Raw genomic sequence first — 18,545 nt, forward strand, 5'->3', positions numbered from 1 at the left:
TCCTGAGGGTTATGGAACACAAAAGTCAAGTGGAAGACCCCAAAAAATGCTGGAGGATCCAATTGGCTGTCCGTCAAGACACTGGACGATCCTTGACCCAAATTAAGGCCCTTACTGGTGCTGACTGCAGCCCCATAACCATCAGACGGCATCTGAGACTGAAGGGCTTCAAAAACAAAAAACGTCTTCAAAGACCTCGTCTCCTTGAACGCCACAGAACTGCTCGTTTGGACTTTGCAAGAGAGCACCAAACATGGGACATTCAAAGGTGGAAGAAAGTTTTATTCTCTGATGAGAAAAAATGTAACCTTGATGGTCCTGATGGTTTCCAATGTTACTGGCATGCCAAGTAGATCCCACCTGAGATGTTTTCTACGCACCACAGTGGAGGGGGCGTCATAATGGGCTGGGGTGCTTTTTCCTTCAGTGGAACAATGGAGCTTCAGGAAGTGCAGGGGCGTCAAACGGCCGCTGGCTATGTCCAGATGTTGCAGAGAGCATTCCTCATGACTGAGGGCCCTCGTCTGTGTGGTAACGACTGGGTTTTTCAACAGGACAACGCTACAGTACACAATGCCCGCAGAACAAGGGACTTCTTCCAGGAGAATAACATCACTTTTTTGGCCCATCCTGCGTGTTCCCCTGATCTAAATCCAATTGAGAACCTTTGGGGATGGATGGCAAGGGAAGTTTACAAAAATGGACAACAGTTCCAGACAGTAGATGGCCTTCGCGCCGTCTTCACCACTCACCTCATGGAAACGCTTGCATCAAGCATGCCGAAACGAATTTTTGAAGTGATAAACAATAACGGCAGAGCTACTCATTACTGAGTTCATGTTTGGAAGTTGGATTTCTGTTTTGGGGGGGGGGGGTGTTTTGCCATTTTTCAAGTGGTCTTAAACTTTTGATCAGGACTGTACCAGGAGAGTCGAGAAGTACCAAAGGAGTCCGCAAAGAATAGTCAGGTGGAAGCCGAGTTCAAAATACAGGAGGGATGCGCAGTACAGGAGGAGCAGGCAAAGGATCGTCAGGGAACAGGATCAGGTAAGTATACAGGTATCCAACAAACGCCAGGAACCTAAATTAACAGGCAACCTGTGGCCAGCAGGCTGCCTGTATTTATAGTGGGGAGTGAGGGTCATGTGACGTGGCCAGCGTCACATGACCGACAGACCGACCAGTCGAGCACCGAGTGATCAGCTCAGCGCTCAAGGCAGACCTAGGAGCAGGGAGCCTCCCAGCTAGCAAAGCCGCCCTGGGAACAAGGTCAAACACAGATCCTCGCTCCCAAAGCTAAGCAGCAGGTCTGCGGCTGATGGGAGACCGAGTGCGCCTTTGGCACCCCATTACAGAAGAAGACAGAAGAGAAGCCGGGCTGCGCGGACGAGGTGAGTTAAATTATTATAATATTTTTTTTTAACCCCTCCATCCCTATTTTACTAAGCATTCTGTATTAAGAATGCTATTATTTTTCCTTATAACCATGTTATAAGGAAAAATAATAAAATCTACACGACACCTAACCCAAACTTCTGTGAAGAAGTCCGGGTTCGGGTACCAAACATGCCAATTTTTCTCACGCGCGTGCAAAGCGCATTAAAACGCTTTGCACTCGCGTGGAAAAATTGTGCATTTTCCCACGACGCACCTGCATCTTATCCGGCCCTCACACGCGACGCCCATGTGAAAGAGGCCTAAGTGTGATTTATCCCTCCTTATGAACTTTATGAGCTCCCTAATAGAAAACAAACATAGTGGGAAGTAAGAGAAGTGAGTCACTGTATACAGTACTGGCAGAAGGGAGACATTTCCTGCTTGTGAGCGAAATGCATCTAGCTGTGCAGCTAAAACGCTGAAACAGGGAATAATATGTCTGAAAGAGACTTTAGGGAAGCCTAAACATAACTGTTCCTTCACAGTTCTGACAGTAGAAAGAAGCCCAGCCATTTTAAACTTAGGTATGCTTTAAGGTTTATAGAAAAAAATATTTGCGGCATCTCATCTATTTACTACCAGTCACCATGCACTGATTTTTTATAGTTACAGATAACATTTACACATTGACCGCCCTGTAATTCTGGCTGCTGAGCCCTGTTCTCTTGAGCAGGAGCTGTGTGGTATCCAGAGTCCTGGGTATTATGGCAGTGGTGCTGTTTATATCTCATAGATCTCAGTATATTCCACTGGCGAAAATTACTGGACGCCGTGATGTGCAATCATCTATTAACTGAATAGAAATGCAGGGTTTATTAAAGCTGAAAATATCACCACTGACCACTGACCGCCACATGTCTGGTGAAATATTTAATGTGGGAAAGATAAATGTTACACTCAGCACCTGGCAGTGGATCCATTTCCAGAGAAGAAGCTGGAGAAAGTGGGAATATGGCCAGGAGCATCATCCTGTAAGGATACTAACTAAGAAGAAGTAATTAAGGAGACGCTTTCTTCAGAAATGGATATATTTTTAAAATGCAATATCCATAGAAAGTATTGTTTTAAGATTTTTTTGTCTGCTTTTCTATTTTATTTTGTCAGTACTATACCTTAGAAAATTTGCTACAAAATATTATCCTACTGTAGCAGTCAGGACAGAGAGAGATAAAACTCCTATATATATATATAGAAAACCCACTGTTAGTCTACTGCTGCTGTAAGAGAAAGATGTTATCTGCTAGTATAATAGTAGATGTAGAAGTTAGGATGATAGTATGATAGTTCTATTGTTCTCTTCATAGGACTAAATAAAGATGTCTAGGGAAGAGTGTTGCATTGATGAGTGTAATGAGTGATGCTCTAATTCAGTCACTCATCCCCTTCCCTCTGAATGGTCCAACTGAGAAGGTCAAATAAGGCGATTTGCTGTGCTAAAAGTCCAAACATAGGAGAAAGTTAAAGGAAGCTGAGCTGCAGCACTCCAGCATGGCCACTACACAGTGTACAGAGCCTTCTGCTTCCACTCTGTACACAGTATGATTTATGACCCCCTGGCTGCCGAAATAGCCGATCAGTGTGAGTATGGGGTGTCGGACCCCCAATGATCTGATGCTGAGGAACTATCCTGAGGGAAGGTCATCAATATCAATAGTCCGGGCAACCCTGTTAAGGGCAAGGACGAGAAGTAGAACACACTAGAATTTCCATTGTTTTTAATGGTAAATATGCACTGTAGTTCATACACTTCAATAAGTGGCATGTCCCATTCCAAAATACACTTCTAATGTGCCTGTTTGCAGTCTGGTAGGTATTTTGCAAGCATTTTCACAGTTGTAAATGCTGCCAAAAAAGGAACAAACTAGAAAAGAGCCCGGATGTCAGAAGCTGATTTATCTTGGAATCAGTTTCATATATTTCACCTTAAAAATGATGTGTAGTGTGAACACAGCCTCACAGACAAACCTCCTGGAGCAGGAGGAGGAAGTTATATATGAGAAAAGTGGAAAGGACAATCATATGTAACATCTGAGAGGCAGCGCTGAGAGGTGGGTATGTATTGTGAATGTAGCTGGCACTAAGGGGCATTCTGACTGGAAATGAGAGCACAAGATGCATAGGGTAGCTGGCACTGTATGGGTGCAGATTGTGGCTAGCACTGTATGGGTGCACATTGTGTTTGGCACTATATGAGGGCACACTGTGGCTAGCCCTGTATGAGGGCACCCTTTGGCTAGCCCTGTATGGGGGCACACTGTGGCTGGCACTGTATGGGTGCACACTGTGGCTGGCATTGTATCGAGGCACACTGTGCCTGGAAATGTATGGGAGCACACTGTGCCTGGCACTATATTGGTGCACACTGTGGCTGGCAGGATAGGCTTCTCGGGATCGGCCATCAATATTTGATCGGCAGAGGTCCTACATCTGACACTCCCACCTATCTGCTATATCAGAGTAGCTCCGGCACCTGAAGTTGGCACCAGAACTACACAACTTCACCCATTATGTAGCGGACGGAGCTGATGTGGGGCGTTTCCGACCCACGTCGATCAGATATTGAAGGCCTATCCTGAGCATAGCCCATCACTTGTAAAATCCTGGACAACCAGGCTATCTGTGACAGGTCAAGTGGGCATCAAAACATCTCCAAGATGCTGTGGCTGGCACTGTATGCAGGCACACTGGCTGGCACTGTATGGGTTCACACTGTGGCTGGCACTATATGCAGGCACACTGGCTGGCACTGTATGGGTGCACACTGTGGCTGGCATGTGTATGGAGGAACACTGTGGGTAGCACTGGATGGAGAAACACTGTAGCTGGCACTGTATGGAGACATAATGTGGCTGGCACTATATGGGTGCCCACTGACGGGCAGGATAGGCTTCTCAGGATATGCCATCAATATCTGATCGGCGGAGGTCCTACATCCGACACTCCCACCTATCTGCTATATCAGAGTAGCTCCGGCACCTAAAAATGGCACCAGAACTACACAGCTCCACCCACTATGTAGTGGACGGAGCTGATGTGGGGCGTTTTTGACCCATGTCGATCAGATATTGATGGCCTATCCTGAACATAGGCCATCACTTGTAAAATCCTGGACAATCAGGTCATCTGTGACAGGTCAAGTGGGCATCAAAACATCTCCAAGACGCTGATGTTAAAGTGAACATTAAGAATGAAGCAGGAGCCTGCACCTTACATATCACCTGTAACATACTGCTGGTCCTTCAGACCACCCTGAAAAAAGAAGGCACCATAATGCAGCAGATAAATATCTACGATGGTTGGAAGTTCCTCTCATGCGGCCCCTGTGGGATCTGGGATTACTGGGGTTGTCCTGCTCTGGATAGTATCACCTTCTCCTGGTATCTCCGAGCAGGCTCACAGTGCCTAATCCCTGTCATCAATCCTGGACAAGTATGTCTGGAATTAGCGGATTACTCCTCCCTCTGTGCACGGTTAGCGCTGCGACTCCATGTATTAGGGGGCAGTGTAATTACAGTAAGTAGATAAATAATTGGATAAATAATAATCCTTACATACAGCCTGATGCCTGAAATAAACTGCTTAAAACCCAGCAGGGCACTTTTGATGCCTTTTTAATACATTTACGTAAGCGACGCCTGTGTCCATGGAAACAAACTTTGTGTCGCTCGTTAATCAGTGATAACAGCAATGAGTATCTCCCCCTAAAAATAAAAAAATAACACAGAAATCTTACTGCGGCCACCATTACAGCGTCCACTGCCAGGTTTATGCTATTTTGCATTTACCCAGGGACTCTCCCTACGAATATTAAAGGGGTTACTGAATAGTAGAAATACCCCCCTACACTGCCGGGGTCCCTCCTACTTACCCGGTCCCCGTGGCCTGCTATTGGCTGCTCCCCCCGTAGCTGGATGTTTTGATCAATGCGACGGAGAGATGCAGCGGCGTCCGTGCAGCAATCTGGAGGGATGCGGGTGCCGGGGACCGGGTAAGTATAGTCTACAGGAGGGGCCCGGGCATTGTGGGGGGTATTTCTACTATTGGATAACCCCTTTAAAGGGGTTTCTCAAATTTATAATATCCTTAGAATAAGCCATCAATATCTGACTGGCGAGATTCTCACTTCTAGCACCCCCTCTGTTAATGAAGGGGCCACGACACTCCAGGCTGCAACTCACAGTCCCATTAACGCAAACAGGACTGAGATGAAGTACCAGACATAGCCACAACCAAATATTTTGCAATATGCCTTCTAAAAAATTAAAGGGGTGGTCCGGCCTAAACTATAAACTAGCTAATTGGTGGGGATCAGACCCCCGCACCTCTGCTGATCAGAGGTACTATACAGCTCCGTCAACCTTGTAGTTGACAGCATAAGATGCAACACATTTATTACAAGTAGTGCGCCTCTTAATAAATTGGATAAATTTCCCTCCAGCAGGATTTTTACTACTTTTTACTGTGTCCTGCGCCAGAAAAGTTGAGGTTTTTTTTTGCCTGTTTGGTCGGTGGAGTAGACATTTGTGCCAAATTGATGACATATTTAGACCATTTTAGTGTGGTTTGTGCCATGTCTGGGGGTTTACATTAACTAAGAGACAGACATATGTTTTGTGGGCGGAGCTGCATATTAAAGGGAACCTGTCACCGGGATTTTGTGTATAGAGCTGAGGACATGGGTTGCTAGATGGCCGCTAGCACATCCGCAATACCCAATCCCCATAGCTCTGTGTGCTTTTGTTGTGTAAAAAAACTGATTTGATACATATGCAAATTAACCTGGGATGAGTCCTGTACGTGACTCATCTCAGGGACAGGACTCATCTCAGGTTAATTTGCATATGTATCAAATCGTTTTTTTTACACAATAAAAGCACACAGAGCTATGGGGATTGGGTATTGCCGATGTGCTAGCGGCGATCTAGCAACCCATGTCCTCGGCTCTATACACAAAATCCCGGTGACAGGTTCCCTTTAAACCAGATTTATCATTTCAGCTTTTTTTTTAAATGTCACAAAAAAAAGTCGCAGGTGTACTCCAGTCCCCTGATGGCGTCCAAACTGACAGAATGGTTATAATAAATACACTCATTGACAAAAAAAAAATAACGCACCCAGATAGAAATGTCAATATCATGGCGGGGTTTCCATTTGGGAGTTTTCAGCAGGATAATGTTCGCCCACACACACAGCAAAGTTTTCTCAGGAATGTCTCCATCCCATTGCAACACTCTCTTTGCCTGCCTGGTCGCCAGATTTATTGCCAATCGAGCATCTATGGCACCAGCTGGGACGCCAGCTTCAGCAACCTACGAGTGGTTCACTGCTATAGTTGTCAAAATGTTTACTGTGAGATAAGGGTTAATATATGCTGAGCATGCTCTTCCAGTGGTAAAGGTGATTAATGAGGCTTTGTTAAGTGTTCCAAAAGGCTATATGTGGGAAGAAAGTAGTTAACTGGCAGGGTTACTTGGGGGATCGCTCGAGCAGGGTTGGCCACCATGAGGACTATAACCAACCTCGTTACCTCTGCCACTAGTCCTATCCTCTCCACTATCTCCCCACGTCCTCCCCCTGCGGGTCAGAGGGCCCCATGCAGAGGTCGCAATAACGCCTGTACAAGCATCATAGATGCCTGTTCAGGCCATTTTACTCCATTAAAAAAAGTTTAAAGGGGTTCTGCACTTTGTTTAAACTGATGATCTATCCTCTGGATAGATCATTAGCTTCTGATCGGCAGGGATCCGACACCCGGGACCCCCGCCGATCAGCTGTTTAAGCAGCGCCGCGGCCTTCTCACTGTTTAGCGCTGGCCGAGTGACGCCACGACTATTATTAACTGGCCTGGGCGGGGCTTAGCTCCATTCAAGTGAACAGAGCTTAGCCGCGCCCAGGCCAGTGATACTAGTCGTGACGTCACTCGGCCAGCGGTAAACAGCCACTGCCTTCTCAAACAGCTGATCGGCGGGGGTCGGACCCCGCCGATCAGATGCTGATGATCTATCCAGAGGATAGATCATCAGTTTAAACAGGGCTTTTTTTCTCAGAGAAAAGGTGGTGGAACTCACCCCCCCTCCCCTGGCCACGCCCCTACCCAACCCTAGGACCGCCCCCCTACCCGCCCCTAAGACCGCCCCCTACCCACCCCTAGGACCGCCCCCTCTACCCAACCCTAGGACCGCAAGTAAAATTTGGGGGGGGGGGGGGGGGGCTATAAAAGTCCAGCCCAGCAAAGAAACCCCCCAGATGGGGATGGCACTGGATCTGGGGATGGCACTGTTAATGGGGGGATCTGAGGATGGCACTGTTATGGGGTGGAGGATCTGGGGATGGCATCCACAGATCCCCCATCCTATAACAGTGCCATCCACAGACCCCCCTTCCCCATCCTATAACAGTGCCATCCACAGACCCCCCCACCCCATAACAGTGCCATCCACAGACCCCCCACCCCATAACAGTGCCATCCACAGACCCCCCCCACCCCATAACAGTGCCATCCACACACCCCCCCACACCCCATAACAGTGCCATCCACACACCCCCCCACCCCATAAGAGTGCCATCCACACACCCCCCACCCCATAACAGTGCCATCCACAAACCCCCCCACCCCATAACAGTGCCATCCACAAACCCCCCCACCCCATAACAGTGCCATCCACAGACCCCCCACCCCATAACAGTGCCATCCAGAGACCCCCCCACCCCATAACAGTGCCATCCACAGACACCCCCACCCCATAACAGTGCCATCCAGAGACCCCCCCACCCCATAACAGTGCCAACCACAAACCCCCCCACCCCATAACAGTGCCATCCACAGACACCCCCACCCCATAACAGTGCCATCCACAGACCCCCCCCACCCCATAACAGTGCCATCCAGAGACCCCCCCACCCCATAACAGTGCCATCCACAAACCCCCCCACCCCATAACAGTGCCATCCACAGACACCCCCACCCCATAACAGTGCCATCCACAGACCCCCCCACCCCATAACAGTGCCATCCAGAGACCCCCCCACCCCATAACAGTGCCATCCACAAACCCCCCCACCCCATAACAGTGCCATCCATAGACCCCCCCCACCCCATAACAGTGCCATCCACAGACCCCCCCCACCCCATAACAGTGCCATTCACAGACCCCCCCACCCCATAACAGTGCCATCCATATACCCCCCCCACCCCATAACAGTGTCATCCACAGACCCCCCATTGCCGCTCCAGTACAGTTATACAATGTGTAATGAAATGAATAATGATTCCTGCTGCCCCTCAGTAGTATAACATTCAATGTATTTGTACTCACAGCCGGCTACTGACATCGTAATCCAGGCCGGCCGGGCAGACGAGCGGCAGCGTCACTGACTGACGTCACGTGAGTGCGCCGCCTACTTTATGAATGAAGCAGGCGGCCCAGGCAGGTGACGTCAGTCAGTGACGCTGCCGCTCGTCTACCCGGCCGGCCTGGATTACGATGTCAGTAGCCGGCTGTGAGTACAAATACATTGAATGTTATACTACTGAGGGGCAGCAGGAATCATTATTCATTTCATTAAACATTTTATAAGTCTCTACTGGAGCTGTGGGGCCGGAGCACAGTGAACGCACCGGCCCCCAGCTCCTCCTCCCAGTCCCTCCCCGCTGATACATCGCAGCTTGCGATGTCAAAAGGTGGCGGAACGCCGTTCCGGTGTGTTCCGCCAGAAAAAAAGCCCTGAGTTTAAACAAAGTGCAGAACCCCTTTAAGGTGCACCAATACGCCTTAGGGTACTTTCACACTAGCATTATTCTTTTCCAGGATTGAAATCCGTAAAGGCTCTTGTGAGGGTTAAGACTCCATGCTGTGTCCTCAGCCTCCATGTTTGTATTTCATACTGCCATTTTTTTGTGTAATGAACTGTGAGCTTCTTGTGCAAAGTTACTGTAACTTCAAGGTCACTCCTAGCCTCCACCAACGCTTGTTAGAAAGGAATCTTAACAAGCACTAGTAGTATTAGTATGTGGCTAGCACCCACAATTAAGATTAAGGAGACGTTCTAGGCGTATAGCCAAGAAGATGCTCATTTCAGATTGTGTTTTTAATGAGTTAATGACGTAAATGTTTGACTACGTCTTCAGTTGGAAATGATCCAGCTTTATTAACCTCTGCTTTCTTTAATAAAGTTTAGAAACTCTTGATACACGGCTCTATGCCTGTGTTGGTTTTTCTCTATGGATATCCATAACTTCTAATTCGGAGTCCACCGCTCATCCGATATTGGGGTCTTTGCCCTAACAGTCTCAATACCTGAAAAAAATGCATCAGTTTTGTCCTAATGCATTCTGAATGGAAAGAAATCCGTTCAGTATGCATCAGGATGTCTTCCGTCCCCTGTACGGTATTTGACCGAACAAAATACTGCAGCTTGGTGCAGCATTTTTTCCGGACAAAATCCTGGAACAATACCGCAGTTGCCGGATCCGGCATTAATTTCCATAGAGATGTATTAATGCCGGATCCGGAACCAAGTGTTCCAGAAATTGCCGCATCGCTGGAACCGGTTTTCCGGTCTTCCGGTCTGCGCATGCACCGGGATATAGGAGGAGCTGGTTTCGCTTTTGATCTTTGAAAAAAATTTAAATACTGGATCTATTATTCAGGATAATACCGGATGAGATGGATCTGGTATTTCACTGTTTCCATCTAATGGATCCGGAAAAAAAGGATACCAGTTTGCATCCTGTTTGCTGGATCCGGCAGGCAGTTCCGGCAACGGAACTGCCTGCCAGATTCAAACAACGCTAGTGTGAAAGTACCCTTTGACTTTTACAGCCATTAATCAGCGCAGCGAGGCTGCTGCTGCCTGAAACAACCAATGACAAAGCTCCTTACAGCAAGGAGCTTTGTTATTGGTCGGTTTGAGCGGGCTGCCGGAGCATATGGCACACCGCTCTGAAGTGAGGAGGGAGGCACACGATCTTAAACTTAGTGGGGTCCCAGTTCTGAGCCCCCTGCTGATCTCTATAATGAGGAGTCTGAAGCGCTCAGCTGAGCACTGCCTCTCTTCACTGCGATGCTGCAGACGGCCCCAAGAGAAAGTCTATGGGACCGCCTTCACTACCGCACTCAGCAGTGAGGAGAAGCGGCTGAGCGCTTCAGACTCCTGGTTATAGAGATCAGAGGGGGTAAGCACATGCTGTGACAGCAGAGTACCAAAAAATATATATATATATAGGTGGCTTATTACAGCACCATGCAACCCCCCCTCAGGTGTTCAGAGTGGTATTGGGGTATGGCCACATGGAGCGGCCTTGATACGGCTGTTCTGCAGTCAAATACCGCACGGCCAATTAGCCCACAGCTTCCTTACCGTTAACTAATGAAGACCGCACTACATGATCAGTGTTCATTGCTAATGGCCGCCTGGCAGTGCGGTCTAGAGTCTGGAGTGAATGCATCACAGGATATTATAGCCAAGTGATCATGTACAGTCCAGTACAGTGGACCTTCCCAGTACTTTACCACTTGGCTATAATATCCTGCTGTGCATTCACTTAAGACCCCCCCCCCCCCTCCCCCCAGGGGCTTATTAACTCTATCCTGGAGGGAGGGGAGCAATGTCATTTGCATGGGACTAGACTGTATGTTGCAGAAGCTGATAGGAGGGGGTGGTTATTTACATGGGACTGTATGTTGGAGAAAATGACCGGAAAGCACTTTCCTACCACAGCTATTTATTTATGTTGCTCTGTTAGGGTACTTTCACACTTGCGCAGAGGATCCGTCAAAACGCATGCAAACTGATGGCATTTGTCAGACGGATCAGGATCCTGCTCTCCATTCAGAATGCATTAGGAGAAAACTGTTCAGTTCTTTTCCGGTATTGAGCCCCATGCTGGAAAAGAAGAACGCTAGTGTGAAAGTACCCTTAAATGAGTAGAACAACAAAATTAACGGAAATCGGAGGCAAAAAAAATCCTACATGCAAGGCTGTTTTGCCTGGTCTTTTGGACAGAATCTGTGGCAGACGCTTTGAACGCAGCCTCCAACGCAGATATTTGTATTACTGCAACTTTCGTACTCCTCCTCGGCTAAAAATACTCCTCAAAAATGGTAAGGCCTCTTTCACATGGGCGTCATGGATTTGGGCTGAATAAGATGTGGGTGCGTCGCCAGAAAATGTGAGATTTTTCAGTGCGAGTGCAAAACATTTTAATGCGTTTTGCACGCGCGTGAGAAAAATCAGCATGTTTGGTACCCAAACCCGAACTTCTTCACAGAAGTTTGGGTTAGGTGTCGTGTAGATTTTTTTTTTTTTCCTTATAACATGGTTATAAGGGAAAATAATAGCATTCTTAATACAGAATGCATAGTAAAATAGGGCTGGAGGGGTTAAAAAAATAATAATAGTAATTTAACTCACCTTAATCCACTTGTTTGCGCAGCCCGGCTTCTCTTCTGTTTTCTTTCTTCAGGACCTGGGTAAAGGACCATTGATGACATCACTGCGTTCATCACATGGTCCATCACATGATCCATCACCATGCCGGACCATGTGATGAGCGCAGTTATGTCACCACAGGTCCTTTTCCTCCTGCACAGCAAAGAAGAAGAAAGAAGAGAAGCCGGGCTGCGCGAACAAGTGGATTAAAGTGAGTTAAGTAATTATTAAAAAAAATTTAACCCCTCCAATTTTACTAAGCATTCTGTATTAAGAATGCTATTATTTTCCTTTATAACCATGTTATAAGGGAAAATAATAATGATCGGGTCCCCATCCCAATCATCTCCTAGCAACCATGCGTGAAAATCACACCGCATCCGCACTTGCTTGCGATTTTCACGCAGCCCCATTCACTTCTATGGGGCCTGCGTTGCGTGACAAACGCACAAAATAGAGCATGCTGCGATTTTCACGCAACGCACAAGTGATGCGTGAAAATCTCCGCTCATGTGCACAGCCCCATAGAAATTAATTGGTCCTGATTTAGTGCGGGTGCAATGCGTTCACCTCACACATTGCACCCGCGCGGAAATCTCGCCCGTGTGAAAGAGGCCTAAGAGAAGTATTTTTACTCTTCTGGAAAAAATGTAGTGTGACCTCTGGCCCCATGAGACAAAGCTGCAATATCTGTGGGCAATAGTGCCACAGGATACCATATAGCCGTATGCCTCCATGCCCAACCGTATCTCATCTTGTATCCAGGCCAGCGGCGGCCCAACAGGGTCCTGGAGCCTCCAATTGTACAGTTTTGCTTTCACTCTAATATTGTAATCACTTACATATATCATCATTACGTTCACACATAGAAAGTATCATTTGATTCCAAAAACTCCTTCTTGGCAAGTTATTTTTTATTATTTTTTTGTCAATGACTAGCCACAGGCATCTTGTGCGACAAATTTAGCAAATGGTGTGCGACACTTTGTAAATTTGTTGCAAAAAATGCCTTCAAATCAAGCAGACACTCAAAAAAGACCAGAAAGTTGTATGCTGATATATCACCCCTTAGGCCCCTTTCACACGGGCGAGATTTCCATGCGGGTGCAATGCGTGAGGTGAACGCATTGCATCCGCACTGAATCCGGACCCATTAATTTCTATGGGGCTGTGCACATGAGCGGTGATTTTCACGCATCACTTGTGCGTTGCGTGAAAATCGCAGCATGCTCTATTTTGTGCGTTTTTCACGCAACACTTGCCCCATAGAAGTGAATGGGGCTGCGTGAAAATCGCAAGCATCCGCAAACAAGTGCGGATGCGGTGCGATTTTCACGCATGGTTGCTAAGATGAAAGTCTATTTACTGTATTATTTTCCCTTATAACATGGTTATAAGGGAAAATAATAGCATTCTTTAATACAGAATGCTTATTAGAAGGTCAATTGAGGGTTAAAAAAAATAAAAATAATTAACTCACCTCCTCCAATTGATCGCGTAGCTGCCGGTCTCCTGTTCTTTCTTCAGGACCTGTCAAAGGACCTGTGGTGACATCACTATGTCACCACAGGTGGATCATGTGATATATCACGTGATGAGCACAGTGATGTCACCACAGGTCCTTTGACAGGTCCTGAAGAAAGAACAGGAGACCGGAAGCTATGCGATCAATTGGAGGAGGTGAGTTAATTATTTTTAGTTTTTTAACCCTCAATTGACCTTCTAATAAGCATTCTGTATTAAAGAATGCTATTATTTTCCCTTATAACAATGTTATAAGGGAAAATAATAAAATTTACAGAATACTGAACCCAAACCCGAACTTCTGTGAAGAAGTCCGGGTTCGGGTACCAAACATGGCGATTTTTCTTACGCGTGTGCAAAACGCATTAAAACGCTTTGCACTCGCGCGGAAAAATCGTGCATGTTCCCGCAACGCACCCGCATCTTTTCCCGCAACGCACCCGCAACGCCCGTGTGAAACCAGCCTTAGACTTGTGTGTGACACACCAGTTTTAGTAAATGAACCCCAGTAGACGTAAAACGTGCAAAACACGTAAACAATGGGGTAGATTGAGTACTGCAAATGAGCCAGAATTTATAAACCGTTTCTTTTTGTTTTTTTTGCCTTACAACCAAAGGGGCGTGGCTTACAAAGGGGGCGTGACTTGAGATGAGCCAAAATTCAGGCATACGATTCTGGCACAAAGTAAGCCACCTGATAGGTGATAAAGATTTAGGGGGTAATGTAAGAAAGGCTTTGTGCCAGAAAAATGAAGAGATTTTGACTGTTTTAACGTTTTGACTGGCGTAGGCTTTGAAACAAATTGTTTGTGTCATTTGTTATGAGGTTGGCGCCATGCCCAGTGTTCTGTATTTAAAAAAAAAAAGCAGACACTTCAAAAAAAGTGACTTCAAATATTATCGTCATACCATTGCCTCTTAGACTAGGCAGTCTAAAGGTGCGCCAGATTTTTCATCCAGCAACGGTCACTGAGATATATTTGACGCATTTTTACACTGGCTGGTCCAGGTGTGCACTTACTTAGACAATTTGATAAAATAATTGGGGTCATGTACTAGCGCTCTATGCCAATATTTTGGGTTAGCAATATCCCAAATTTTGCCAGAAGTGCTGTTTTAAGATAAAATTTGCAATTCTTAGGCCCCTTTCACACGGGCGAGTATTCCGCGCGGGTGCAATGCGGGAGGTGAACGCATTGCACCCACACTGAATACCGACCCATTCATTTCTATGGGGCTGTTCAGATGAGCGGTGATTTTCACGCATCACTTATGCGTTGCGGGAAAATCGCAGCATGCTCTATATTCTGCGTTTTTCACGCAACGCAGGCCCCATAGAAGTGAATGGGGTTGCGTGAAAATCGCAAGCATCCGCAAGCAAGTGCGGATGCGGTGCGATTTTCATGCATGGTTGCTAGGTGACAGTCTATTCACTGTATTATTTTCCCTTATAACATGGTTATAAGGGAAAATAATAGCATTCTGAATACAGAATGCTTAGTAGGTGATTAATTGAGGGTTAAAAAAAAATTAAAAAATTAACTCACCTTCTCCTCTTGTTCGCGTAGTTCCCGGTCTCTTCTTTACTTCTTAAAAGATGAAAATACCGGCTAGGACCTGTGGTGACGTCAGATCACATGCTCCAATCACATGGTCCATCACCACGGTGATGTACCATGTGATTGGAGCATGTAATCTGACGTCACCAAAGGTCCTTTAGCCCACAGCTCATCATTAAAGAAGTAAAGAAGAGACCGGGAACTACGCGAACAAGAGGAGAAGGTGAGTTAATTTTTTTATTTTTTTTTAACCCTCAATTGATCACCTACTAAGCATTCTGTATTCAGAATGCTATTATTTTCCCTTATAACCATGTTATAAGGGAAAATAATAACATCTACACAACACCTAACCCAAACCTGAACTTCTGTGAAGAAGTTCGGGTTTGGGTACCAAACATGCGTGATTTTTCTCACGCGAGTGCAAAATGCATTACAATGTTTTGCACTCGCGCGGAAAAATCGCGGGTGTTCCCGCAACGCACCCGCACATTTTCCCGCAACGCCCGTGTGAAAGAGGCCTTAAGCTTTTACAGACAGCCTTGCCATTTTTCCAAGAAGTAGGCTGGGTGCAGGTGAGAGGAGGCGGCCGACAGAAAATTGGTGCAGGTTGCATTACATTTCTGTTCTGCCGCACATTTATTAGGAGGCGTGCACCTCTTAATAAATTGGTCGGATCTTTTGCCAGCAGGGATTTTAACAAGGCCAGTGTATAAAACGCCAGTCTTTAGTAAATAAGCCACACTGCCCTCAGTTTGTAGCCATGTTTGAGTGCTTTGCTCCCCCAAAAACAATTCTCAGATCTTAAACTCACCGCATACTTGAATTTGAGGTTGAATTCACGGTCGTTTGCTCGCAGTCGCCTCTCTTTCTCTGTATTGAGGAAGACAAAACTATTACAAACCCCTTTCATTTAAATAGCAATAAAACCATCTGACTATGGCGGACGCCCATTTTACCAATATCTAAGCAATTTCCAGTTTCATATCATTCTACAAGAAAAGGTCTGCAACTTTTTAATATAATTCACATTTCAGTTATCTTCTTTAAATCTCTGCTTGCTGTGAGTGAATGGGGGTCATTTACGATCAGAAATACACCTCTATTAAGCGTATTTCTCTCGGGCAGATTGCGGCGCAAAGGTTATTTGTGCCGCAATCTGCGACTTTTACTTGCTCACGCCAGGTATAAAAAAGTGGGCAGGGAAGGGGACGGGCCAGGAGGCCAATCTCATTTACCATTTTCTACGCCTGTTTTAGGTGTAGAAAATGGTCTAAATGTAAGGCTACTTTCACACTTGCGTTAATTCTTTTCCAGCATGGAGTTCCGTCCTAGGGGCTCAATACCTGAAAATAACTGATCCGTTTTATCCTAATGCATTCTGAATGGAGAGCGATCCGTTCAGGATGCATCAGAATGTCTTCAGTTCAGTCTTTTTGCCTTTTCAGGACGGAGATAAAACCGCAACATGCGACGGAACTGCCTGCCGGAATCCTCTGCCGCAAGTGTGAAAGCACCCTAAGACAGCAAGGAAGCTGGCTTACATTTAGAGCGGCACCGGATCCACCGAAGGTATGTAGAGGCCGGCACCTTTTCATAACTTTGGCGGATCCACTGCAAGCGCAGGGGCTTATTAAGACTCAGTCCAGTCACTGACGGCACAGATTTAGAATACGTTCTTACTATTGGTTTTATAGTCATTTTGGCCACTGCATGGAAAAGATGTGATTCACATCCTGAGGTTGAGACCTGTGGAGTATGCCAGATTCGCTGGAGTTTCTATATGTGGTATTATACGGTTTTCTTCAATACGTAAAGAGGTCGGCCTCTGGGTGACTGTCTCCACTATCAGGCTGGGAGGTGGCGAGATTATAACCGTGTCCTATGATGTCCACCCGTCTCTCTCTCCGGGGGAGGATTATACCGCAGCTGGTGCTTAGCTACTGTAAGAATTCAGAACATGAGGCTGTTTTCTTTAATTAAAAACTACTGGCGGAAGTTAATAACAGCCCAACAGCTTCCTATAAAATAACTAACACTAAAACATTACCATCCATGAGGGTCAGGAGTAACAATGGTGCCCACATAGCTATGTATTATGCTCCAGTCACATCCAAAGCAGAAGTACAGAACTCAGGCACTGGCACATGTAATCCATAAGCAATGTAAGTACACTTGTAATCCAAACTTGGTGCCAGTTTTTACAAAAAACTGATACTTTTGTTTTTATTGGAAACAAACATAGTGAAATAAATGCACAGCCATTAAATGTATGCATGAAAAATCCCATAAAGTTAACCATAAAATTGCATACATTTCTATACGTTTTTAATGTATACGTTAAACTTTGTTTAAAAATGAGAGGTGAAGCCTCTAAGCAGGGACCCCGGGGTGTGGAGGATACACAGGACGTGCAATGCACTATTCACCCCGTGACGGAGCGCACAGTCTGGAGCCACTTCTTCCCTTTTATGCTGTAGTTTTCATTTCTTCTGAAGAACGCTTTTCCCTTCTCACATAACTCATAACTTCGCCAAGCAACGCTCGACACAAAACAATTATTACAAAAATGTAAGTGTAAAAAGTTCACGGCGAGAAGTCCTCAGCGATAGCCATCAAGAAGCAGAAGTCTAAACACAAGGGAACAATGGGAACCAGTCAAACAATGTGTCCGTCCGGACCGTGAACCCATCGCTGTGTCCTACTGAGGGCAACCACAAGCACAGCAGACCCCTGGACACAGGAGCATTGAGGGCCGGGCCGAAAGACGAGATCTTTAGAAGGCAGGGGAGCACATTTACTACAGTGCCTGCGCCTGTTCTCAGGAGTAAAAAAGTTGATTCAGACGGTCTTATTTTTTTAAGTCTCATTTAGCAACTGATTTTGCGCTAAAACGCCGCCGGTCTTACTAAATGGGCCCCATAGCTTTGAACTGAAATAAAACAAAACAAGCAGAGGGCCTTATTTTCTATAAAAAGCAGGGCTACACAATGGCGGGATTTTACTAAGCAAAATATGACAAATTACACCAAAAACTAGAGTACATTTAATGACGATGATGCGATTGGGGATCTGTACATGTCATAAACTCGTTATAAATAGACCGCACTCATGATGACATACAGACATCTCAGGCAGAAGATTAGAACAAAGGTGGCCGAGCGCCAGGGCCTCATAACAACACTACAATAACAATAATCACACAGGTATAAAAATAGAGACTTAGTAAAAATAATAGGGGGCCGGAAGGCGAGTGACAGATCGCCTAGAATAGAGTATCAACCATAATCCGCTGAAAAGAAAATGAGATTTTCTTAAAGGGGCTGTCTAGTTTGGAAAATCTATTTTCGAATACAGTACCCTATTAGCAAATTAATAGAATGGGGTCCCCCATTCAGAACACATAAGATTGTTTCTGTCCGGAGGGCGCCACGTTTCCATACATTACACAGTAAGCCCATAGATTTCAATGGCCATAATGTAATGCTTCACTTCAATGCAGTGTATGCAACATTTTTATAGGGGTTTTCCGAGAGTTCCATCTTGATGGCCTATTCTCAGGATAGATCCCCAATATCAGATCAGTGGGGGTCC

At 46.0% G+C, this 18,545-nt stretch overlaps 1 protein-coding gene across 2 annotated transcripts in view; it reads right to left on the reverse strand.

Annotated features, from left to right (window-relative positions):
- LOC120992301 (phospholipid-transporting ATPase ID-like) overlaps positions 1 to 18,545 on the reverse strand; it is a 222,385-nt gene that overhangs the window by 96,706 nt on the left and 107,134 nt on the right. For both annotated transcript variants that reach the window (XM_040421193.1, XM_040421192.1), the window contains exon 3: positions 15,766 to 15,824. In XM_040421193.1, coding sequence (XP_040277127.1) covers positions 15,766 to 15,824 — 59 coding nt within the window. The remainder of the gene's footprint in view (positions 1 to 15,765; positions 15,825 to 18,545) is intronic.

This window comes from Bufo bufo, chromosome 2 (assembly GCF_905171765.1).
Source record: "Bufo bufo chromosome 2, aBufBuf1.1, whole genome shotgun sequence".
Classification (NCBI taxonomy): domain Eukaryota; kingdom Metazoa; phylum Chordata; class Amphibia; order Anura; family Bufonidae; genus Bufo; species Bufo bufo.